The sequence below is a fragment of the Budorcas taxicolor genome, chromosome 4, assembly GCF_023091745.1.
Source record: "Budorcas taxicolor isolate Tak-1 chromosome 4, Takin1.1, whole genome shotgun sequence".
NCBI classification, from domain to species: Eukaryota; Metazoa; Chordata; class Mammalia; order Artiodactyla; family Bovidae; genus Budorcas; species Budorcas taxicolor.
Genome location: NC_068913.1, coordinates 82,516,658 through 82,543,887, shown reverse-complemented (window position 1 = coordinate 82,543,887; position 27,230 = coordinate 82,516,658). Strand labels below are relative to the sequence as shown.

General features: G+C 37.6%; 1 protein-coding gene across 3 annotated transcripts in view; it reads left to right on the top strand.

Annotated features, from left to right (window-relative positions):
- The window catches only part of SUGCT (succinyl-CoA:glutarate-CoA transferase), a 762,227-nt gene that overhangs the window by 268,656 nt on the left and 466,341 nt on the right, over positions 1-27,230 (top strand). For all 3 annotated transcript variants that reach the window (XM_052638793.1, XM_052638791.1, XM_052638792.1), the window contains 2 exons: positions 7,775-7,846; positions 17,876-17,973. In XM_052638793.1, the coding sequence (XP_052494753.1) occupies positions 7,775-7,846; positions 17,876-17,973 (170 nt within the window). The remainder of the gene's footprint in view (positions 1-7,774; positions 7,847-17,875; positions 17,974-27,230) is intronic.

Genomic DNA, 27,230 nt, shown 5'->3' with positions numbered 1-27,230 from the left:
ACTATAAACCACTGGTGAAAGAAATCAAAGAGGACACTAATAGATGGAGAAATATACCGTGTTCATGATCAGAAGAATCAATATAGTGAAAAAGAGTTCTCATCTTTGGGTCACTGACACTTTCTCATCTTTCCTACCTCATGCTTCCCAGTTTTGCCAGCAAGCCTTCTGTATAGCTTGTAGTATTTGTTGAATTGCTTACTTTGCTCTGATCCAACATAATACCTCAGCCTTTTTTAGAAACTTTGTTTTTTATCAGAGTATAGTTGATACACAATGTTGTTATAGTTTCAGGTGGGCAGTAAAGTGATTCGATTATACATATACATGTATCTATTCTTTTTCAAATTCTTTTCCCATTTAAGTTGTTACATAACATTGAGCCGAGTTCCCTGTGGAATACAATAGGTCTTTGTTGGTTATCCATTTTAATTATTGCACTGGGTATATGTCAACCACAAACTCTCTTAACTATCCGCTCCCCCTAACTCCTCTCTTCTAGTAACATATTTGTTTTAAGTCCTTGAGTCTGTTTCTGTTTTGTTAGTACGTTCATTTGTATCATTTCTTTTTAGATTCCACATATAAGCGAATAAGCGATATCATACAGTATTTCTTACATCACTCATTATGACAATCAGTGCATCAGCCTTGATTTGACAAAATGTGTTTATCTCTTGTTATGCCAGATGTTGTCCTTGGTGCGTGGGGTAACTGCAGCAGGTTCTAAGTTCTTATCTGCCAGCCAGACTCCTATGCTCACTTAGAGGTCACTGTCTTTGCTTCATGTGTCTTTGTTCAGAGGCTTCGGCTTCTGCTTTTGCCTATATTCTCTGAGGATTTTATCTAGTTAACTACCAGGGTGCTATCCCTCTGCCCTGTGACTTGCTTTCACAACTTGTCATGTGGGAATTTGGAGGCAAGTCTCTGAGCCTCATTCCCATAAATACAGCCTCTGCCTATAAGTCTCAGGAACTGACTACCTACTAAAAGACTTTCAAGAATTTAGTTCAGTTCAGTTGCTAGTAGTGTCCGACTCTTTGCAACCCCACGGACTGCAGCACACCAGCTTCCCTGTCCATCATCAACTCCTGGAGCTTCCTCAAACTCATGTCCATCGAGTTGTGATGCCATCCAACCATCTCATCCTCTGTTTCAAGAATTTGTCCAAATTTCTTACTCCATTTCCTGACTATACCCCTATACTTCATCTGGCTGAATGTTTCCCTCAGCCATGCTTATCCAAACTTTCTATATTCTAGACTGAAATTCCACTGTTAACTAGATCTATACCCTAGTGTCTCTTGAGGTATAGTGGGCAGGTCTAATATCGGTCTTTCCAGTAATGCCAACCTTCTGTGTGCCCTGTTTTATCATTGATGAATCTTGAGATATGATGGAAAGTATGTTTGGAAAATCTTATTGATAATCTACTCTGTTATCTACTTTACAATAATATTCTTATTGAGGTTTAGTTAATATTCTGCTCTAGTTTATCTTTTTGCTTGAAGGTGAAATGTCATAATGACAGCCTGAGTGAAGTTGTAGTCTATGATAAGTGTCTATGATAAGACTTTTAACATGTCTTAGATTAGTGTAGGCTCATTGATAGATATGGTATTTTCAAGGGTGGTATATAACTAGTACAAAACTTTATTTGTTGTAACATGTTTGGGGTAAAACAAAGAGTATTTGAAAAAGGCTCAACATAGTCAAGGAATGTTTTACCTTGAAGTGTTCCTGAGAAATCAATATGGATTCTTGTCCAGAATTTTTTTGCCACTTTCCATTAAATAGGAGGTGCTTTTGGCAGGTTAGTCCAAACAATCTTGCTTGAGATTGTTTATAACACAGGCAGTTCAGAATCATCAGTTTCTCATGCATAGCTTCCAGGAAAAATAACATCATGTTCCATTGTACATTATGTCCAGGATACATGATGGCTGCCTTCTTGAAGAACAGCAAGCTTTCCCTATAAAGGACTTCTAAGAAAAATAATATCTACTGATAATTTGTGAAGATAAAAAACATGACAGTTTCCATTTCCTTTCTTGCCCCTGATTCCATATCTAGTATCAGAAACTGAGTGATTGAAAATCCTAAATTTCTTTTATTTAAAATAGGATTTAATTGATTTGAAGGACCTCAAGGAACATTCAGATTTCCTATGGAATTGGAAAATCCTGACCTGGATCTGGGGTTGCAGGAAATCAGTATGTTGCAATCAGCAATATTGCTTTCAAAGTGGTTCTAGAATTCAAGACAATGTAGAAATGAGTGTGTTCAAAATGGCTTATTCCCCATGAAAAAAATGTGTAGGCACATAGGTGAAATTAGGGGCTTCTGGCCTCCTTTATCACTTGTTGCAGAGTTCCATCCCATAGGACATTGTTCTTGAGCTGTAAGCATCCGAGGCCTCCTTGCATCTGGCTCAGCCAGCTCCAGTGCCATAAGGTGAGCTGAACTGTTAGTGGTAGGAAATAGTGCTCTATATTTGTCACAGTGTACTAGCACAGACCCAAAGTCAGTAACTGCTTGACATTCCAGAAAACATTCTCATGGCAATGAGTTCAGCTCCATGGAATGTCTTTTTCCAGTGGATGATGAGGTCATTTTGCAATGGTTACCTTTTCGGGAAGAAAATCTTGTGAAAACTTAAGTAGCTCCAGGAGGGTTTGAAGTTTGTGTTCTTGTTTTTGAAGTAGACACACCACTAACTGTATGTACCTTTTTTAGATCGGAGAAAATACGGACACATCAATACGGTAGTTTGAGGCTTCGGTTCTTTACAGGAGAAACATCCCAGCCATGAATGTTTGCAGCGCAGTCTGCTGCTCTTATTTAGTTTACCCTGTGATAGAAAATTTGCTGGAGGTGTGTGTACATAGTATGTGGTCATTTATCTTGCCTGGTATAGAGAGTGAGGCAACCAAGGAGATGAAGAGAGAGTTTGTAAAGTAGATAAGCGTCCAGAAATCAAGATCTAAAGGCTTAGAATGTACAGGGGGTTCTTTTCATGTGCCAACCAGCATTATTAGTAGCTATTTAATAATAATGATATTTATTGAATCCTTACCTTTTATCAGAAATTATTCTATGCACCTCACACTGTGACTCTAACCTCACACTGAAACTTCTTTGCTCCAGTAATCACTGACTGAGGCATTTTATATTTTGACTATCCATAGTCTCCTGTCTTCCACCTTGCATTCAACTACTCACCACATTATGGCCAGTCTTTGACTTAATCAGGATTTCTTATCCACTGACACCTCTCATATGCCCTATTCATAACTTCCTCCCATCGTCACCATTTTTAGGTATTTGTTTCAGCAGTATCCCACTTCTCAGTACCAATTTCTAAGTCCATTTGGGTTACTGTAACAGAATACCATAGACAGGGTGGCTGAAACAGCAGGCATTTTTTTCTTACAATTCTCAAGGCTAGGAAATCCAAGATCAAGATGCTGACATATTAGATGTCTTGTGAGGGCCTACTTCCTGTTTCAGAAATGGCTGTGTTCTTATTACTAATACCATCACATTGGGGAGTTAGGATTTCAACAACTGAATTTGAGGAGGATACTGGAGTAGGTTGCCATTTCCTTCTCCAGAAAACATTCCTTTTACAGCAAGATATATTCGTCTAAAAGTGCTTATTTAAAATATATTTATTAAATACTGTAACAATAATAACATGGGCCAAATAATTATTTAAAGAATTGATAATCTTCTTGCTATTGTGGTTCAGTCACTAAGTCACATCCTACTTCTTTGCAACCCCATGGACTGCATCGTGCCAGGCTTCCCTGTCCTTTACTATCCCCCAGAGTTTGCTCAAACTCATGTCCACTGAGTTGGTGATGCCATCCAACCAGCGAATCCTCTGTTGCCCTCTTCTTCTCCTACCTTCAATCTTCCCAGCATCAGGATCTTTTCCAATGAGTCAACTCTTTGCATCAGGTGACCAAAGTGTTGAAGCCTTAGCTTCAGCATCAGTCCTTCCAATGAATATTCAGGACTGATTTCCTTTAGGACTGACTGGTTTGATCTCTTTGCTGTTCAAAGGACTCTCAAGAGTCTTCACCAGCACCACAATTTGAAAGCAACAGTTCTTCAGTGCTCAGCCTTCTTTATGGTCCAACTCTCACATCTGTGCTTTTGACTGTATGGACCTTTGTAGGCAAAGTGATGTCTCTGCTTTTTATTAAGCTGTCTACTTTTGTCATAACTTTTCTTCCAAGGAACAAGCATTTTTTTTTTTTTAAAATTTCATGACTGCAGTTACCATATGCAGTGGTTTTGGAGCCCAAGAAAATAAAAATTTTCACTGTTTCCACTTTACCCCATCTATTTGCCATGAAGTGATGGACTGGGTGCTGTGATCTTAGGATTTTGAATGTTGAGTTATAAGCCAGCTTTTTTACTCTCTTCTTTCATCCTCATCAAAAGGCTCTTTGGTTCCTCTTCTCTTTTCGTCTTTAGAGTGGTATCATTTGCATATCTGAAATTGTTGATGTTTCTCCTGGCAGTCTTGATTCCAGCTTGTGAATCATCCAGCCTGGGATTTCACATGATGCTCGAAGTTAAATAAGCAAGTTGGCAATATACAGCCTTGATGTACTCATTTCCCAATCTTCATCCTAATAAATCTACTTGCTGAGCCTTAGTCTAATTATATCCTGGTGGCTGAGCTGCTAGGGCTTCCCAGGTGGCGTTAGTGCTAAAGAACCCACCTGCCAATGAGGGAGACATGAGACATGCATTTGATCCCTGGGTTGGGAAGATCCCCTGGAGGAGGGCATGGCAACCTACTCCAGTATTCTTGGCTGGAGAACCCCATGGACAGAGGAGCCTGGCAGGCTATACAGTCAATGGTGTTGCAAAGATTTGGACACGACTGAAGATACTTAGCAGGCAAGCACGCATGCACAGCTGAGCTGTTACTTGGTATTTACTTTCCAGTGATTATTAATTAGTTATCACTGCTTAAAATTTAAAATATATGTATTGGTAAAAATATATTTCATGTTATGGTTCAGAATTAAGGAAGAAACAGCCATTTCTTTATTAATTGAAAGAAAATGAACCCTCTCCTATAATATGTAAACTTGTACATGTCATTGATCCAAAATTTTGGAAACCTTACTTCCCGTTATACTTGTTAACACACGTTGTTACTTCATATTACTTATCTACTTCCCAACTCACTTTTCCCTCATAAAAAAAGCAAGCAAACAAACAACCTGTATAACTTCATAATTATGAGTGGTTTGTTGAGACATCTCTGCTCAAAATCCTCATCCTCCACTCATAGCTCTTTTGCAGACTTCTTTTCTGTAGTTTAAGAAACACTAATGCATTAGGTATGGCACTAATTTTGCTTTTGCCTGGTGGATAAGGGAATATAAACATTTAAAATAGTTCATGTAATATCTTGGTGGCGTTGATTTACAAATCTAGCAAAAATGTAAACAGAAAAAAAAACTCAATTATAGTGTTCCGAGATCCCTTTTAGCCACAACCCTATTATATGGAAGCAATCATCTGAGTGATTTATTAACATTTTATAACCATTTATTAATTGCCTCATATTCTTCAGATGCCACGAAGTAGGAAGAATAAAAGAAAAAAAATATAGTCTACCAACTCCAGTCTACTTATACTGTGCAACAGAACTTTCTGTGATGATAGAAATGTTCTCTATCTGGACTGTCTCCTGTGGTAGCCACTAGCTACATGTGGCTATTGAATGCTTGATGTGTAGCTAGAATGTTGGTAGAAGTGAACTATTAATTTTTCTTAAAAACAGCTTTACTGACCTATAATATACATACACTAAAATTCACCCACTGAAACTGTACAATTCAGTGGTTTTTAGTACATTCATAGAGTTGTACAGCCTTTACCATAATCAATTTTAGAATATTTTCATTGCTCCAATAAGAAAGCCGTTACTTGTGTAGTCACTCTTCACATTTCCCAAACTTCTTCAGCCCCAGACATCCACTAATCTTTCTAGTTTCCATGGATTTGCTGATTTTGGTCATCTCCTATAAGTGGAATCACAGTTTGTATTCTTTTGTGACTGGCTGATTTAATTTTAGTTTATTTAAATTTAATACTTACATGTGGCTAGTGGCTACCATAAGAAACAAGTAATACAGATACTTAAGTAATGATGATGTTTAAGTAATGTTGAGGTTTAGAAGGTAATCCTGTAAAGGGCGGTGGGGGGGGGGGGGGTGGCATGTGAAAAACATCAGAGAGATTAGAGATAAATGCAGACAGAGCCTAGAGATGAGACAGTTTCCTGAAGGAGGGGATGGTACCAACTAATAGAGTGGTATAAGAAAGAATTGTTTCAGTGATAGGATAGGAATCCTGATGACAAAGGGCACTGTAATGTGGTGGTTGGTGAAGAAGTGGCATTTTTATATTATTTAGAGATGGAGGAAGGGAACAATTTCAAGAAAGCTTGAGAGGTATGTCAGTACTAGTACCAATTTTATTTTGTTTCTAATATTTTTAGTATTAGCATTAGATTCTATGTAGGCCGAAGAAAAAGATCCAGTGGAAATGAAGACATAAAAGATGATTGAGCAGGGTTCTGAAGGATGTGAGTGAGTACAGGTAGTACTAAGGTCATTAGCCTAGGAATAAGCCCTGACAGGAAAGACAGATGTTATCTTTCTCAGAGGTGGGCGTAAGTGAAGAAAAAATAGGTGAAGATGCAGAACAAGTTTTACATAGAAAGAGAGGAAACTAAAGAAACTCATTTACTCAGAGAAAATGGGAATAAGGCCTTCTGAGGGTAAAGTTTGGTTCCCCTAATCATCACTGATCCAGTGTGTAGAAGTGAGTTCTGATAAGTACTTAAGAGGGGCTTGAACTATGAGAAGTATCAATTATTTACATATATCTGGCTACCCAAATGAACATGTCTCTTAAAAGGAAAAGACTTTCTCAGGTACATAAAGCCACACGGGGTCCAGTGATCTAGATTTGTCATTTTTCACTCACTAGGAAGTGAAAATTACCCAAAAGTTTGTATCTGAGATTTTCGAAGACAAACTATAGTGCCATTACTCATCTTCCTTCCACCCCATTCTCCTTTCTTTTCTCCTCCTTTCCCTCATTTCCTTCTTTTTCCCCATCTATTCTTCTTAGACTTTGTAGAAAACAATGTGCTATATCATTCTCTTTGCCCTACATGAAAATTGGAAATAAAACACAAAACTGGGAATATTCAACAGTAATCCACGGTGGCTCAGACGGTAAAACGTCTGCCTGCCATGCGGGAGACCTGGGTTCAGTTCCTGGGTCGGGAAGTGTTCCTCTGGTGAAGGAAATGGCAATCCACTCCAGCACTCTTGCCTGGAAAATCCCATGGACAGAGGAGCCTGATAGGCTACAGTCCATGGGGTCACAAAGAGTCGGACACAACTGAGTGACTTCACTTTCATAGTGAATATAGAATTTAATATTATGGATTATAATAAACCTCCAGTATTTTCTTTACTATTCTAAGTTACTCATTTTTCCTCCCTTCTCCAATGTTATAACAATTGATGGATGAGACAGGAATTGCTTTGAGAACCTCAAATAACAGCTATACAAATATAATAGAAAAATATACTAATTAGTTGATATTGATTTAATTAATATTACTTTAGAACAAGGTTTATATATAAATTTTGAGTAATTAAAGCTACTTTTGTGGTATTCTCAATGTATAAAATTATATACTTATGTATGTATTTATTTATTTTAGGCTTTTAAAACCAAGGATGGATATCTTGTAGTTGGAGCAGGAAATAACCAACAGTTTGCAGCTGTGTGCAAGGTAATCTGTAATATTTGGACTAATTTGGAATGGGTAGATAATATATACAACAATTCATTTTGCACAAAGCCAGGAAAATTAAATTTTGCCTAGAGGAGTGTTGTGAAATCTATACTAAACTCAAGACTCCCTGTGTTGGCACCTTAAAGCATGCCCTTTTTATGTTTACAATGTTATGAACAGAGTCCAACTTAACACTCTGGGTTTTTTTGTTATTTTGTAAAATTGAGGTATATGACTATTTTTAAGTGAAGAATCATAGTAGCTTAAATTATGTTAAAACCTGACCTGTCTACCAGTCCAAACAAAAAGGGAAAAAAAGACATTTAAAAGGGTTTTTTAACACCAGGATTTTTTTTTTCTGAGAAGAAGAAAGGAACAGAAGAACTAGGAGATAACCAGAAAACAACAAAATGGCACTAAGTACCTACCTATCAATAATTATTTTAAATGTAAATGGACTAAGTTTACCATCAAAAGACATGGACTAAATAAGTTGATTAAAAACAAAAGGCCTGCAAGAGTCTCACTTGAAGTATAAGGACACACACAGACTGAAAGTGGAGGTATGTAAAAAAAATATTTAGTGCAAATAGAAGCCAGAACAAAGCTGTGGTAGCAATACTTACATCCAACAAAAGAGACTTTAAAACAAAAACTGTGATAAGAGACAAAGAAGGGCATTGCGTACTGATTAAGGGATCAATCCAACAAGAATGTGCAATATTTGTATGCTTATGCACCCAACATGAAAAAGTGAAAGTGAAAGTTGCTCAGTTGTGTCCAACTCTTTGCGACCCCATGGACTATACAGTCCATGGAATTCTCCAGGCCACATGGGAACACCTAAATATATAAAGCAAATATTTACAGACCTAAAGGGAGAACCAGACAGCAGCACAGCAGTAATAGGAGACTTCACTACTCTGCTCACCTCAATGGACAGATCATCCAGACAGATAATCAGTCAGTAACCACTGGTCTTAAATTAGACCAGATTGACTAAACAGATTTATAGAGAACAGTCTATCCAAAAGCAATAGAATACACATTCTTTCTCAAGTGCCCATGGAACATATTCCAGAATAAATCATATGTTAGGTTACAAAACAAGTCTTAATACATTTAAAAATATTGAAATCATATTAGGTATCTTTTATGACCACAATACTATGAAACTAGAAACCAATTACAAGAAGACAACTGGAAAATCACAGATATGTGGAGATTAAACAACATGTTACTATAAAAATGACTGGTATCAATGAAGAAATAAAAAGAGAAAACAAAACAAAACCTTGAGGGCTTCCTTGGTGGCTCTTTGATAAAGAATCTGCCTTCCAATGCAGGAGACACAGTTCAATCCCTGATCCAGGAAGATCCCACATGCTGTGGAGCAACTAAGCCTGTGTGCCATAACTACTGAGCCTGTGTTTTAGAGCCCAGGAGCTGCAAGTACTGAGCTCATGTGCAGCAGCTACTGAAGCCTGCGTGTCCTAGAGCCCATGCTCTGCAACAAGAGAAGCCACTGCAATGAGAAGCCTACACTCTGCAACTGGAGAGTAGCCCCCACTCACCACAACTAGAGCAAAGCTCATGCAGCACCCGAGACCCAGCACAGCCAAAAAGCAGTGCACGTAACACACTTCAGTCAGGTCCAACTCTTTGTGACCCTATGGACTGTAGCCTGCTAGGCTCCTCTGTTCATGGGATTCTCCAAGAATACTGGAGTGGGTTACCACTTCCTCCTGCAGGGGATCTTCCCGACCCAGGGATTGAATGTGTGTCTCTTGTGTCTCCTGCATTGGCAGGCAGATTCTTTACCACTAGCGCCACCTGGGAAGCCCAAAATATACCCCAAATTATGAAAAAATACCTTGAGACAAATGAAAATGGGAATACAACATACCAAAACTTATAGAGTGTAGTGAAAGCAGTTCTAAGAGGGAAGTTAATAGTGATAAAATGGCTACCTCAAGAAATAACAAAAAACTTGAAGAAACAACCTATATTTACAACTCAAGGAACTAGAAAAAGAATAAGCAAAGCCCAAAATTTGTAGAAGGAAGGGAAGAACAAAAGCAGAGTAGAAATAGGGTGAGAAGACAATAGAAAAGATCAGTGAAACCAAGCAAAGGCAACAAAAGCAAAAATAAACAAGTGGAACTATATCAACATAAAGAGATTCTGTATAGCAAGGGAAATCATTAATGAAATGAAAATGCAACCTACTGAATGGGAGAAAATATTTGTAAATCATATATCTGATAAGATGTTAATATCCAAAATAGGTAAGAATTTATATGTCTCAATAGGAAAAAATATCACACAATCCAATTAAAAAATGGGCAGAAGTTCTTAATAGACCGTTTTCTAAAGAAGACGTATAGATGGCTAATAGGTACATGTAAAGATGCTCAGTGGGAGAGAGACAATAAATAAAACTCCAAAATGATCCATGGTTAATTAAGTGCCATGCAGAGACTTAAAATAGACTACTGTGTTAAAATAGTGACTGGATTGTCAGGGGAAAGTCTTTTTTGAAGAAAAAACCTTAAGATGAGATCTGAGTGATACTCATAATGTAATAGTGATAAGATTTTTCAATATAAATATTAACATAAAATGTTTGTAATACTAATATAAACATAGTACTCAAAATTCACAAAAAAGCCTGAAAGTATTCCATAGTGCTAATACAGACTATATGGCTTAGTGGTAAAGGATCCACCTGGCAGTGCAGGAGACAGGGTTTGATCCCTGGGTTGGAAAGATCCTCTGGAGTAGGAAATGGAAACCACTCTAGTATTCTTGCCTGGAAAATTCCATGGACAGAGCAGCCTGGCGTGCTACAGTCCATGAGGCCACAAAGAGTTGGACACAACCAAGCATGCTTGCTTACATGTATGCCAGGCTAAAAGTGGGTTTTTCTTTGTTCTTTCTACTTCTATGAAGTGGTAAAATACAAAAATATGCTTAGCTGTTGTCCCCAATTCCTTACACAGAATTCCTAAAAAATTCCTGAGTTTTGAAAGTGTCCCTTGTTTTTCATAATAAGCCCCTTTCAATCACATCTGAGTTTATTCTGCTGAGGTTACTTAGGATGGGGCCCCTAGATGGGATGGGTTGGTCACCAAAAAGACCAGCTGATCAGAGGGTTGGAACTTTCAGCCCCACCTACCAACCTCCAGTAAGAGGGGAGAGGACTGGGGAGACTGAGCTCTGTGTAAACCCTTGAACTGTAAGGTTCAGAGAGCTTCTGATAAAGACATCAAGGTGGTGGGAGGGTGGTGGAGCATGGAAGCTCTGCACTCTCCTACCTCTGTGGATCTCTTCCATTTGGCCTTTGTAATAAACCAGTAGCAGTAAGTAAAAAAAAAAAAAAAGATGCTCAGTTTCTTGACTCATCAGGGAAATGCCAATTAAAACCACGAGATCTTACCTCACACTTGTCCAGAATGGCTATTATAAAAAAAAAAAAAAAAAAGAAAAACAAATGTTGGTAAGGATGTGGAGAAAAGGGAACCTTTGTGCACTGTGGATGGGATTGTAAATTGGTGTCGCCCCTATGGAAAATATTTAAAAATAGAACTACCATATGACCCAGCAATTTCACTTATAGGTATATATCTGAAGAAAATGACAACACTAACTTGAAAATATGCATGCACCCCTGTGTTCATTGCAGCATTATTTATGATAGCTAGGATATGGACTGAAAAAGGACTTTTTAATACCAGGATTTTTTTCTCTTCTTTCTTTATCTGTTTTAATCTCCAAGATCTAATTAGCCCCGAATATAATTGATCTACTATCAATGTATTTACCACTAGAAAATATGTTCTTCAAAGTAGCCTTTGTTTAATAAGTACCTTTCTACAAAATTCATGTTTTAACTTTTTAGCAATTGTCATGTTAAAAATGTTGCTCCTACATAAGATCTAAATAAAAATAAAGGTCTTGGAATCAGTAAAGTTGAAAATATTCTCAATTTTTAGCATTGTTTAGATAATGTTTTTATTTGATGTTTTTACTATTTATCCAATCTCTGGTTTTTTGTTTTTATTTAAGGTTTTAGTTTTCAGTTCACTTTTTAGAGTTCTAATCCCAGGCGATAATCTAGTTTATATATATATATGTTTATATGTATATGTAAATTTTAATTTTTCTTACATGTAGGGAAAGGCCTTACCTATTGAGGGTTTTTTTTCTGGTTGGGAAAGTTTTTGTATTTGTACTAACCATACTACCGTGAGCTTTTAGTTTTATTAAAGATGGCTGTGAATTCCCTGGAGGAGTCTTATTTATTGCAGTTAACTTATTATGTACAAAAATTATTTATTACTGTGCCTCTTTCATATGAGAGGTTAACGAGCACAGCTAAAAACCACAGCAAAGGGGTGGGAAGTATCACAGAGAAGGTGACAAATGGAGATAGTTCCTATTGCAGGAAGGGTTGGAGGTAGGAAATAGGAGAGCTTTTATAATGGTGACTCTGAGTAAGTGTAGAGAAAATTGATTCAAACATTTGATCTGGGATCAAAGAACCTTTGTTATGAATGGTCAATGTTAAAAATATAAAACATACGGAAGCTGTTGCCTGTGAAGTCATTTGCGTACTCTGGCTGCAGAGATGTAAAAGCCAGTTCATCACTATAAACGAGGACAGATTTTTTTTCCTGGGCCATATGTTTTGGAGTTTTCTCTCTCCAGAATCAGGATGGGGAGGGGGTAGAAATTACTGGTTGACATATTCTTCACTGTTGAAAATAACTGCACTGAATTCTTTTTATTTTTGATTCATTACTGCTGATCAGTTTGAAACTTTTGAACTTCCTCATAAATATCCATAAGAACTTTTTTTTGGAAGAAGATTTTTATTTCAAAGCAGAATATTTACCATAAGTTTTAGTACTAAAATATGACTTATTGTTATGGTGTGTTATGACACATTTTTTAAAAAAGAGAATAGCAGAGAGGGCCTTGGAGAATGGCATACTTGACCTTGTTTTTACCATATGTGAGTAGGAATGATAATCCCTGTTATGAGCCATTAAGGCAGCATCTATAAAACTCTTTGAGATCCTCAGAAGAAAAGTTTTATGTGTATAGCATTTTTATTTTATCTACATAATTTACTAGGGATCTTGAGCAAACATTGCAATCTGATTGACTTTTTCACCTTCATAATTATATCCTTACATGTAAACTTGTCCCAAAAACCTTTTCTGTTAAGGGGAAAAAAATCACTTTTCTTTATTTGATTCAAGATTCTCCCCCATCCCATTTATACTGAGTGAGTTTTTCTAAGTTTTTTTTTTTTTTAATTCAACTCTTTTTATTACTGAGGGTGTTATAATTCAGTCTGGCCTTATAGAATATGAGGATCCAATGTGGTGACAATTTTGATCCCTATCAAAATTATTCTTTTGCCAAGTAAGGTTCATCATGAAAGATAGGGCAGCTCTACCTCTGGGGAGAAATGTGGCAATATTGTTTGCAATGAACGAGTAGAATTTACTTATGCCAGATCTCTTTTGAAAAGAGAATTTGATGTACTGGTTGGTTAATACTTCTTGGGGAGGGCCCTATTAGAATGCTGTTATTGTCAGGGATTAGAGGGGAGTAAGAGCCTTGGGTTCAGGGGATTGGGGTTCAGAAAATTTCCTGTATATAAACTGAACCTTGGCTTATAACAAATCCTATTTTATGGCCCTTAACGTGATACAGAAGAGCAGGGAATGTGAGCATATGTAAGCTATTTTAAGCTGATTGATGCCAACACTAATGGGTATTCCTATTTGAAATACACTGACATCCTTTTAAAAGTCACATAGACTGAAGGTTTCTTTTGTTGGAGTCAATAATCATTGGTTCTCAACTTTTGCATGCATAGGAGATCTCCTTGAGCCCCTTCCCCAAAGATTTTGACAAAGTATGTGAGGTGGGGCACAGGAAACTTGAATTTTAATAAGCACTATAGTTGATTTTATAGCAGGTGGTCTGAGGATGTTATAATTCTAGGGCATTCTGTGAGTCTTGAAACCAGTCAGGTGATCTCTGGCAAGGTCATTTTTGCTAAGCATCTGTGTCCTCATGATTAAATGAAGATTATGACATGTAACTGCACTAATATATAACTTTGGGGGTTCTAGAAGAGATTAGGTAAGCGAGACAGTACAGTCCCTTGCTCAAAGTATGAACTTAATAAATGACCTTTCTAGTATGACTTAATTAGTATGCAGATTCTGGTTGTGTGTAGAATGGAGTTAGCACATTTCTCCCTGTCTCATTCACTTGACACAGTGATAAAACCTGTACAGAATGCATGGAAGATCTATACGAGGCCTTTGAAAAGTAATCAGTAGCAGGAAAATTAGTAAAGAATACCAGAATTTTGAAATAGCTCTAAACTGGCAGTAGGTTTACCAGCTTTCCCCTCTGATTATTCCTTTACATGAACACAGCCTGAAATCTGGATGTGGGAATGGGGGGACAGAGCTGACTTCCAGGTGATGCCCTTATTCCTGGTGCAACAAGCATGAAAGTGAGCTCTAATGTCAGGGAGACATTTTTTCTCTCTTCCTCATTTCCTCACAACCCAGCCTCCAAGCAGTCCTGTAGTGGCAGCAGCAGATGAGCAGGAGCCAGAACTCTGAGGAAGGGGACCTTTCCTATTTATTGCTGGGCTGTGATTCCAAAAGGCAGGGGTGAATCCTTGATGCATTTTTCCTCTGTCCTCCCACTGATTGGCCTCTGCCCTGGAACTATGCTGAGGAGTAGGGTAACCAGAGGGAAGCCCTGAGGAACTGGAAAGAGGTTGCCAAGGTGGAAAAGCTTTAGAAAGTGATCTGTGAAGTTGTTTGTGAAGTCCTGTGCTCACTGCTGAGTTGTATATGCATTGATCTGATCTTAATCAGGACACCAGGGATGTTGAGAACTGTGTTAACAAATAGACAGCTTCTCAGGTGGCAGGATGAGCATTTAGTGGGTCACAGGTGGGACTGATTCAGAAGCACTGCAAAGGCTTTGAAAACTGAACTAACACTAGAACCAAAGCAAGTAGAAGGTAAGTTAGGACTTGTGGTCTGGATCTAACCAGGAGAACTTCTTGCTAAAAACAATAAAACAAGTGTTTTCTTTGGGATTTAAACAAGACCCAGAGGCTTGTAACATAATATTCAAAATATCCAGGATACAACTCCAGATTACTCAGATTATGAAGAACCAGAACCTGCATGAGAAAAAACAATGGCATTTCCAAGATGACACAGATGTGGGAATGCAGTCATGAAAATTTTAAAACAGCATTTATAAAAATACTCCAATAAGCATTACAGACACTATTGAAATAAATATTTAGAGAAGTAGAAATGTCTGGCACAGAAATAGAAGATAAGAAGAAGAACCAAGTAGACATTTTAGAACTGAAAAATATAATCACCAAATACAAGAACAAATACCTCACTAGGTGAGCGCAGTAGCACAATGGAGGTAACAGAGGAGAAAGTCAAGGGACTTAAAGAAGAATAAATATTGGGTTGACCAAAAAGTTCATTCGGGTTTTTCCATACCTGAAACCTGAACAAACTTCCTGGTAAACCCAATAGAAATTATTCAGTCTGAACAACAGAGAGGAAAAAAGTTCCTTCCCCAAAATAAAAGAAAGAACACATTTCCAGGATCTGTGGGACAATAACAAAAAAGTCTAACATTTATGTCATTGTAGTCCCAGGAGGAGGGAAGAAAAAAACATACTGAAAAAATAGTTGAAAAAACAATTGGTGGAAACTTCCCAAATTTAGTGAACGATAGAAACCTATACATTTAATAATTTCAGCAAGTCCCACAAGAGAAATCCACATAAATCCATGCCCAAGCACATAAAAATATTACTGCTGAAAACTAAAGAAGAAACATTTGAAAGCACCTGGAGAAACTGACCTATTACCTTTCGGGGAACGTGACTTGATTGATTGCAGATTTCTTGTCAGAAACTCTTGTCAGATTTCTTGTCTTGACAAGATTTCTTGTCAGAACCTAGAGAGAAGTTGCACAGCATGTTTAAAGAGCTGAAAGGAAAGAGCTGTCAATGCAGAATTCTATATCTGATGAGACTATCTTTGAGAAACGAAAGTTAAGTAGATAACCTCCCCTACCATCCCCCCCTTTTCCCATCCTTCTTTTCAAAATTTTTTAAAAAATTTTATTTAAAAAAAATTATTTTTGCTCATACATGTGGCATGTGGAATGTTAGTTCCCCAAACAGGGATTGAACCCACAGCCCCTGCCTTGGAAGCACAGAACTTTAACCACTGGACCACCAGAAAAGCCCTCATCCTTCTGTTTTGAACAAACACATGTTTTATTATTTCTTTGGGGAGAAACAGTACCTATTTGGAGTAGTTCACATTTATGTAATGCTTACTGTTTCAAGTACTTTCACTTGCATTGTTTCATTTTGTCCCAGGCAGCATTCTATTTCAAGTTCCTAAAGCACAGTTATGACTACAGCACCTGAAGCAGTCTCTCTAGAAAGTTCTGAATGCTAGCAAAGTGGGACAGAAGGATCATTACTTTACCCACTATTTAACATCAACTATCAAAGAGAAAGGAAGTCTAATAAGTCAAATTTTAAGAAGGATACATGAATGCATCCTAGTTACCATTGAGGGCAAACACTGAATAGTTTTTTTATGACACTTACAGTAAATTCTGAGTGAGACCACATTTATAAATTTAACATGAGGGCTAGTGAAGACACTTGCTTTTTCTTGAAATGACTTATTCACTCTTGGCAGAAGAGGGTGGGTCTTAATTCCTGGATAAGCCTTGAGGCCAATTCTGGGATCAGGTATGGTGACCGGGAGATTTTTAGAAAGGGCACTGTATGTAGTGTCACTTTTTAAAATCCAGGAGAGTAATGCTGTCTTTATTATTCCTCAAGGAAATGAATAAGTGGAACATGTGAAAGAGAAATTGTGCTGTTGAGATGTTCTCTTTCCTTCAGGGAATCTTCTTCACTTCTCTATCCTTTGTAAGATGATTAAGGGCTTGATTTTATTTAAACTGTGGGAAACAAATGAAACCATTAAGTGTTTATATTTAAACCAAATACATTAATAGAGGTAGTGAAACTTTCTGTAGGCCACATGGCCTGCCCCAGCCCGTAAATGCTCCTTCTGACTTTCCAACACAACTGCCAAACACTGCCTCCACACATTCTTTTTAAAACTTCTTTTCCATTCCAAATCCACTTGGTACTTTCATTATGGTCTTGTTAAAATTGCAAGATGTCCACTGGGACTTACAAGATAGATTTTCTCTTTATTGAGGAGGAGCAAAAGAGGAAGTATATGAAAGCATTTCTATTTGTTATTCCTTCAGGGAGTCATATTAAAGAAAAATAGTGACAATTCTATAGGAAGAATATCTTTTAATTTGACATTGTTTTAATGGTGAGCATTTGAGGTCAGTGTGTTTGCCTCCCCTTGATTTTAGCACCTTGTACAACATCCTGGATAGGACTACTGGGACAGATAATATTATTTTATTTACATGTGGAACAAATAAGGGGATGTACCTACAAGATGTATGTTGATCATGGGCTTGATGTAAGTGCAGACATGCACTTATGATATTTGTTCTTGGAATTAGGTCTGTTTTACCCAATTTTGTACCCATAGCCCAGTTTCCTCTAGACAAGACTTACTGTGAGAATCTAATAGCTCCGTTCCTATCTTCTCATAAATAGATACAAGATATTATGAAGGTCTGAGAACTTTTCCTGTGTTCCTATATGTAGATACCTGCTTAAATGTAGTTAAAAACTTCTTAAAGGTGACAAACCCAATCACCAGTATAACCTATCCTAGAATCCTTCCCTATATAAATATGCATGTTAAGAGGTATAAAGCCTGGCAAGGAATGGTCTTGGGGATAGAGTGGTAGGCCCTGAACTCTAGTACCCAGAGGCAGGTACACAAAAATTTTGTGGGTTTACACTTTAAAATTATTTTTCCCTTTTAGATCTTGAATTTGCCTGAACTGATCAATGATTCCAAGTATAGAACTAACCACCATCGGGTACAGAATAGAAAAGAACTTATTGAAATATTATCAACACGGTAAGCTTGGCTCTACTCTGTACATTTAAGAATTAATATGTTATTAGCATTTATCTGATATTTTTCGGTGTTCTCTTCAGCTTACTTAGATTAACTTAAAAGTATCTTTCATTTCACAGAATTGGTTAGTGGAAATATGTTTTAAAGCTATGTTTTATTTTGTCTGAAAGCATTTTACATGTCTTATAAAGTACTGTATCATAACAATGATATAAATAAGAAAGTCACAATAACGAATTAAGTTGCTTCTTTATGGTATGTGTTTGGCTTTAGTTGATCAAAAAAAGGAACAATAATAATTCAACATCATTTTTTACATTTACTGTATGAAACTCTCTCTCTATATAAGCTAATTTAACCCTTATAATAATCCTGTGAGAGAAGTTCTATCATTCTTACATTACAGATAAGGAAACTGAGACAAGGGAGGTTTAGTCAAGAGTTTCTTGGCTTTTCTGAGTCTCTCCTGTGTAGTTTGTCATGATGATGTTTTAAAAATGGCAGATCGAGATAATGGATCATAAAGGATTAATGCTAATCAGCTAGAGTATTTGATTTCTAAATTATTTCATTCATGTCAGGTTATGCTTTTGTTAAAACCTATACCAGTGTTTCAAGTTTTCCCTAGAAAAAATTAATAATTCATACTTTTCCTATCAGTTTCACTTCTGTTTACATCTAAACTTCTCAGTCTAAAGGAATAGAATGTGTTTTTTGTGGATCTAAATACCCACATGTACTGTTCTTCAGTGTGGAATGTTTGCTTTCATCACACCAGTAAACTAAGAACTTTTGTTCAAATACCATGTCTTGTCTTTTAAAAAAGGCCCTTGTGTGTCCATGTAGCATATATCAAACCTCTTAGGCTTACAGATATACAGAACAAACTAATGATTACCAGTGAGGATGTGGGGGAGGGGCTGTATAGGAGTCAGGGATTGGGAGGTATAGCCTATTGAGTGCAAGATAGGCTACATGGATGTACTGAACAATATGGGGAATATAGCCAATACTTTGTAATAATCAACCAGGACCTACTTAAAAAAAAAGAAGGACAAACAAGGGGACTAGCCTGGCAATCCAGTGATTAAGACTTCACCTTCCAATGCAGGGAGTGCAGGTTTGATTCCTGTTCAGGGAGCTAAGATCCCAAATGCCTTGTGATCAAAAAACTAAAACATAAAATAGAAGCAATATTGTAACAAATTCAATAAAGACTTTAAAAATAGTCCACATCAAAAAATATTAAACACACAAACAAACAAAACTTCTTAGAAAAATACTTCTAAGTTACATTTATTTCTGTTCCCTTATTTGGTTATTTCTACACGAGTCAGCATTACCTACTTGGTCTTTCCTGGATTTTAAGCACTTCTCTACAATGCCTATATCTCCTTCTTCTATCAATGGGGCCTCTGTGTGTGGGACTGATATGCACAGAAGAGGGGAATGAGAATTGGGCTCCCCTTCTTTGGTCATTAGTTAAATAAAACTCAGATTCTACTGCAAAGCCAGAGAGCCCTCAGTCATTAACCTTTCACCCAATGAGAATCGGCCATTTAGCTCTGCTTTTTGCCTCTTTGCCTCTCATGCAGTTTTTAATTCATTAATATGACTTTTTCCTTTCACACAACGGTTACCAAGTTTCAATAATAGACACTTGTGAGAACCTTATCAAAAGCTCTTTGATAGTGTAAATAAATCATATCCATGCTGTGAGAAGAGTCGACCCAAGAAAAATACAAAACCTAGACAGATGCAAGTGTCCTCTTGTTTCTGAATTGTCAGCACTTTTATAACTTCAAGAACCACAAAATTATTGGTTTCCTATGTCCTAAAACTTGTATTCTTTGCTAAATTGTTATAGAATTCTGCTCTGTACAGACTTTTAACATCATCTGTAACAGTTTAATTTCTAATTTCTCTCTTTGGGGTGAATTAAATAACCTGACACCTTCTTCTTTCTACTCTTATATACCCAGAAGTGGGAATATCAGCACTTTAGATCCCATAGGTTCTTGTGTCTTTATTCAGACTTTAGGAATCAAACTTGTAAAGAACAGGCTAAAGGGTAGTCTTAAGAGAGGAAACTTGATCGAGGAGGTCCCATCATCATACAGCCTGCAGTTAAAACACAGACTACTACTACAACGCCCTTGGTTGCCTGGGAGCCAGAGTCCCTGCTCTCTTTAATTGCTGTATGAATCTATTTTGGTGGTGCTTTGTGGGATGCAGTTCTTCAGTCTCTTCTCAAGTCTCGTCTTCTCCATGGTGGATCAAATAGTAATGACCAGGTAAGATTAGCATATTAGTCCCTTTCATAACTTTTTCATTTGTTTTTCTGAACAAATATCCGTGGGTTCATTAGTACCATTAATTACTGGGCTTTCATAAGTATGTGTTAGTTGCTCAGTCATGTCCAACTCTTTGCAACTTCATGGACTGTAGCCTGCCAGGCTCCTCTGTCCATGGAATTCTCCAGGTGAGAATACTGGAGTGGATTGCCATTTTTCCCTCCACGGGATCTTCCTGACCCAGGGCTTGAATCTACTGCGTTGCAGTCAGATTCTTTACCAGCTGGGCCACCAGGGAAGCCCTGGCTTTCAGAAGCGTCTGTGAACATTAAAAATATCTCATTTTCATGATTTTATGTTTTTATAATATTCAAAATATTAGTGGCTCTATATTAACTAGAGGATTAAATCTGGCTGTTTTGGTCTGACATTATGGCCTTCCACAATCTGACATGACCTTTCCTTTCCACCTTTTCTCAGTATAAAGAATAGTATAGAGAAGTGAGTTCAGAGAGAGAGAGAGTGGGGGCAGGGGGTGGCGGGAACATCATGCTGTAAAAGTTCCAATAGACTTTATGATAAAGGAGTTCCTTAAACTTGAGAAACAAAGGAAAGTATTTGACCATAAAATGAGTTAGCTTATCAACAACTTCTATTTTCTGTCTAAACTAATGATAGGTCTTTTTTTCTGTCCAATTTTATTGAGATATAATTGATATATAATGTTGTATTAGTTTAAGGCATGCTGATAATGGTTTGATATGTGTATATATTCTGAAATGATGACCATAATAAGTTTTAGTCAACATCTATCATATCAGAATTACAAATCTTTTTTTTCCCTTGTGATGAGAACTTTTAAGATCTGCTCTCTTAGCAACCATCAAATACAATACAGTATTATTACCTATAGTCACCATTGTTGTTTAGTAGCTAAGTCACGTCTGACTCTTTGTGGCCCCATGGACTGTAGCCCATCAGGCTTCTCTGTCGATGGGATTTCCCTGGCAAGAATACTGGAGTGGGTTGCCATTTCCTTCCCCAGGGGATCTTCCTGATCCAGGGATAGAACCCATGTCTCCTGCATTGCAGGCAGATTCTTTACTGCTGAGCCACCAGGGAAGCCCAAAGTCACCATGCTATATATTATATCCTCAGGAGTTATTTATCTTGTAACTGGAAGTTTGTACCTTTTGACCACCTTCACCTATTTTCCCAGCTCTGGTAGAGTTCAAAGTTTTCAAGCAACTCAGAGTCATTCTTCATCACATGAAGAGACTTGAGGGACTCAAGAGTTTCAGTGGAACATGCTTCTCCATTGTTCATTCTCTTACTCATCTATTTAGCCCATTTATTGACTACCTACTATATGCCAGTAACTGTTTTGAGCCCTAGGAAAATGACATTAAAAACCAACATAAAAATTCCTATATTCCTGGATTTTCATTAGAATAAACCTTGCAGACTTTCTGTAAGACTTGTAGGGCCTCTTCCATAAAAACATTTGTTTTGATATGCCTCAGAAGTTAGTTGTTCATATTTATAAGCATTTTGTAAATTTTGCTTCATAAAAGTGTTACAACTACAGGCTGTTAATTATTAATTGTTAATTATTTATTGTCCTTTTTTTGAGCATGTTATAGTACACATGCTACAAGTTTTGTGTGTGTGGTTTTCCTATCATTTCTATAGAAGAGCATGTTTTTTTTTTGGTAACATTAGCTACATTGCCATGTGAATATGCCATGCTTTTTCTTGTCTGCTATTAAATATTACATCATAAAACTTTCCCCTGATGCTCGTAGACACTTTTTTCTGCCTATATTTCTGTTTTAGGAAATCTTCAAAATATATGAAAACGTAGAGGGATTTGTTAGAGTGAATTTGCACTTTAGGCAACTTAAAAAAAAAACTCAACTATGATGGACTCACAGTGTTTATTAAAAAAAGAAAAAAACAAAAAACTTCTTACCCCTTTCATCTAACTTGATATCTAAAAGTGGAAACAGAAGCATTTATGCATTTTTACAAAACCTGCTCTCCTAAATACACATGTAGTTTCCCTTTTGGGTTTCAAAATCTTCCATCCAAGCATTTTTACCAAGTTTCAATTAATTTCCTGAGTAATTTCCCAAAGTAACTTTCCTGGCTATGGCAAACATTTATTTAAATGTTTTAGAACCTGGTAATTCTCTTTGAGTTCTCTGAAATTCATAAATTCTTTAGAAAGTACCTACCAGAAATGTCAGTCACTTACCTCACTTTTCTGTTATTCTTGCTAAATTCAGTTTGATGCTACTCTCTGAGCATGGTCCGGCCTATTCAGGAAGGCAGCTGCATGTTTTTGTCATCAGCTGGGTTTTCCACAGCCAGCACACACACAATCTCCCTCAAGTGCTCTCAGGTGTTACTATTCCTCAACTGTCGCCACAAGCACATTTTTTTTTTTTTTTAATTTAAAGGTGGAAGGCTTTCCCCTTGAGCTTGCCATTTTATCCAGGGTGTTGCAGAAAGTCTGTTTACCCAGCTGCTAAGACCAAAAACGAGATGAAGCTAAAGCATGTTAAAAGTCAGACCCCAGCTAAAACACAAAAGAAGAGATATAATGGAGACTCATCCAGGGCCTGTTACAACAAACCCCTTCTTTGCAAAGCTAAGGAGCAACAAACTCCTCATCCTGTCCCACCCACATGCAGGACCAGCATTTTTGCAATAGTTCAGACCTTGCAGGAGAGACTGAAAATCACGATGTGTATTGATGCTAAGAAGAGGATTAAGATGATGTATTAGTAGCTGGGGAGAAACAGTAGGAAGACATGAAGATGAAGGAAAGGAGAAATGAAGGGGAAAATAGAAATACAATTCCCTTTATTCCTCCCCCTTCCTCTCTTCATTTCTAGCGGCCACTGACTATATGCCCTTGTCCTGTAGATGCAGAGATGATAGAAGTGGTGGGCCCTTGGTCTAAGTAGGAAGACAAACAAATAAAGCAATGAACTAAGTAGTGCATGTGAAGTGACACTGTGCACATACACGCAGGGTGCTAGGAGCTCAGAGAAGGGGCAGTTCCCTCAATTTGGGCAAGTCAGGGAAGGCTTCCTGTAGGCAGTGTCACCTGAAATGAGTCTTAAAGGACAAATAGAAATAGGCAGGTAAAGAAAAAAAATAGTTCAAAAGAGAAAATATCAAACTGAATATAATTTTATACAGAGAAAAAATTAATCATAGGAGAAGAAAAGAAAGTAGCTTGGAGAAAAACTGATAACAACTTTTAAATTGCTTTTTGAAAAATGCCACACATATTAAGGAAGTGTATGTCAGTACAGTCCTGGTGAAGGCACTCCTAAAATGTTGGTTGTCCTAGGTTGTCATAAATAAAATGACAGTGTCAGATAAATTACCTTTTATTTTTAAAGTACTGCAGCAATTCCTTCAGTAAAATAAATCATTATTTTTGGTTTAGAATGATCTGAGTTTTAAGTCAAGTAATTGAATATCTACTTATTTTTAGACTTTTCTATATTAATATATCATGAAATTAAATGCCTTCTTTCAGAGCCTTCTAAACAGAGGTACTAAACAAATAATTGTTGAACTGAATCCAGAACTTATAAAAGAGCTTCATCTCTTTAAATTTGATGTCAGGTCATTTTTAAATAGACTTGTTCAGAATATTGGAGAGTTGGACCTGGAACATTTTGGGGGCTGTTGATGGAAGGCTTGTGACTTCAAAGATGCCTAAAAATAATGTTAACTTTTAAAACCTGACATCTTGGCTCCATTAGGCAAATTTGGTCATTTCACTACCCTGACTAGATCTTTCATGGAGTCCCCACAGCTTTGAGGATAGTTTAAACTATTTATCTTAACATATGTAATTGCCTCTCCCACTTTTGCCTAGAACCATCTTATAATTTAGCCTGGTCTTTTAATCTGCTGTGTCTTCGCATATGCTCATTGCTTTTCACTAAAACGATGAAGTTCCTTTGTCCTTTAAAATGAGCACAAATTTTGGGAGTTTTTTCTGTCATTTGTCTGTTTTAAGTGGCTCCTCCTATGTTGCTATGTGAAAGCATCTATTACACTCAACTGTCATTCATCCTCCTCCTTACCAAGACAGTAAATTTCTTAAGGCAGAGACTAGCTTTTGATTTTCAAAGATTTTTTAATAAAAGCTTTGTTGTTGCTGCTGCTGCTAAGTCACTTCAGTCATGTCCAACTCTGTGCGACCCCATAGATGGCAGCCCACGAGGCTCCGCCGTCACTGGGACTCTCCAGGCAAGAACACTGGAGTGGGTTGCCATTTCATTCTCCAATGCATGAAAGTGAAAAGTGAAAGTGAAGTTGTTCAGTCATGTCCAACTCTTCGAAACCCCATGGACTGCAGCCTACCAGGTTCCTCCGTCCATGGGATTTTCCAGACAAGAGTACTGGAGTGGGGTGCCATTGCCTTCTCCATTAGAGCAGCTTTAGGTTATAGCAAAACTGAGAGGGAGGCACGAAGAGTTCCCATATACCCTCTGCTATCTTGTTTCCTGCCTCCCCCCAGCCTCTCCACTATCAACATTCCTCACCAGAATGGTACATCTGTTATAATTGATTCACCTACATTGACACATCATAAGAGATGATGTCATTTTAAAAAATTATTTTATTTCTAGTGCATATTTAGGTTCCTGACACTAGGTGTTCTTTGAGTTAGTGAACACATGAATTAATAAGGGGGAGGCAAAGCCATCCAAATTTGGCAAACCGGCTAAAGGAAAAAGACCCAATGTCAGGTAAAGTAAAAAGAGGAGAGCAGTGGTAGCTAGAAATGACAACTTTTTCTAAGCACATCTAGGAGGCCTGTGTTATGATCACAGAATGTCAAAAGACCTGAAAACCAGAGTCTTCCACTAACTCTGTGGACTTGAGCAAATCCTCTGATTGCTCTGAGCCTCAGGTTCTCTTGTATACAGTGCGTCTAACAATACCTACATCATGCTGCTGCCGCTAAGTTGCTTTAGTCGTGTCTGACTCTGTGCAGCCCCATAGACGGCAGCTCACCAGGCTCCCCCGTCCCTGGGATTCTCCAGGCAAGAACACTGGAGTGGGTTGCCATTTCCTTCTCCAATGCATGAAAGTGAAAAGTGAAAGGGAAGTCGCTCAGTCATGTCTGACTCTTAGCGACCCCATGGACTGCAGCCTACCAGGCTCCTCCATCCATGGGATTTTCCAGGCAAGAGTACTGGAGTGGGGTGCCATCATCTTCTCCGACCGACATCATGGTGAGAATTAAAGAACAGAACAGGTATGAAAGCTGCCAGCACAGCCCTTGGCATCTGACAGTGTTCAGTGTATTGTAGGAGAATCTCAATCCTTAAGAATCATAAAATCCTAATTTTTTGCCATCAGAGTTCCTCTATATTTTTTTTTATTCATAGATGCCATGTTTTGATATTTTTCTCATCCAAACTGTAATTATTATATGAATTACCTTTCACAATTTTTATTTAATAAAGTTTCTAACTGCCAATCAGATTCTGATTAGTATGATATAACTAGTGTTATTGTACTGATTTGATTTAATTTTAGCAGAAATAAAGCATGACATTCTACTTGGCCTGTATGATCCTGTTGCAGCCTAATAAATTATTTCTGTTCAACTTAAAAAAATTAAAAATAGCTCACAAGATTCAGGAATACATTTAATTTTGTACAATGATCTTAATGACAATTTCTTTTTTCTTTTTTTCAAACCCAAAGTGGGCCTTAATAGCTCATATACTATTCCCTTTCAAGAAATACTGTTTTTCAGTGTAGGCAATGAATTTGGAACTTGTGAACATTCCACTTAAATTATTCCATGCATTTGTGGTTGTACCTTCATAAATAATGAAACACTTTAGTGTGTTTCTCAGTTGCTATGCGTTGTTAATAGCCTCTATGAAGAGCTTCAGTCAGGGGCTTTGAACTCTGAAATAAAATGTATCCATGAGTTTTCCTGTGTCATTTTTATGGTTAAGTTTTTCAAAGTTTTAACGGGTATCTCTGGCCTTCCTGAAAGCTGTTGACTTTACCTTCTGTTGAATAACATCTATTGTTCTCGTGCTTTGTTGCTCAGTCGTGTCTGACTCTTTGCTACCCCATGGGCTGTAGCCCTCCAGGCTCGTCTATCCATGGGAATCCTCCAGGCAAGAATACTGGAGTGAGTTGCCATGCCCTTCTCCAGGGGACCTTCCCAACCCAGGGATCGAACCCAGGTCTACTGCATTGCAGGCAGATTCTTTACCGTCTGAGCCACCAGGGAAGCTCGAGTACCCTTAATTTAAATTTATAGTAAAAAAATAAAAGCACCACATATTTTTATCTCTTGCCCCTTCCCCTACCCTTGTCTTAAATCCTCATTTCAGTCCACCCTTCTATCTGCCTTCCATGGCCCCACCTTCCTGTCCTTATCCTGCCTTTCACAATTTGGACTCTTTTACTATTAAATAATAGGTAGATATCATGTATCACCTTCCTAGGTGGGTTTTACCTTTTTACAGGAAGGCTTCATTGAACAGTGGTTTGCTTAAAGAACAGGAAGGGTTTTATCAGTGTCTGCCTATATGATATAATTTAAAAGAGCTACAAAGTGAAAAGTGAAGTCACTCAGTCGTGTCTGACTCTTCGCGACCCCATGGACTGCAGCCTTCCAGGCTCCCCCGTCCCTGGGATACTCCAGGCAAGAACACTGGAGTGGGTTGCCATTTCCTTCTCCAATGCATAAAAGTGAAAAGTGAAAGTGAAGTCGCTCAGTTGTGTCCAACTCTTAGTGACCCCATGGACTGCAGCCTACCAGGCTCCTCCGTCCATGGATTTTCCAGGCAAGAGTACTGGAGTGGGGTGCCATGCCTTCTCCGATACACACGCTACCTATCTATATATGTATAGCTATGTGTGTACCTGCACATGTGTACACACACAGAGCTGAACACT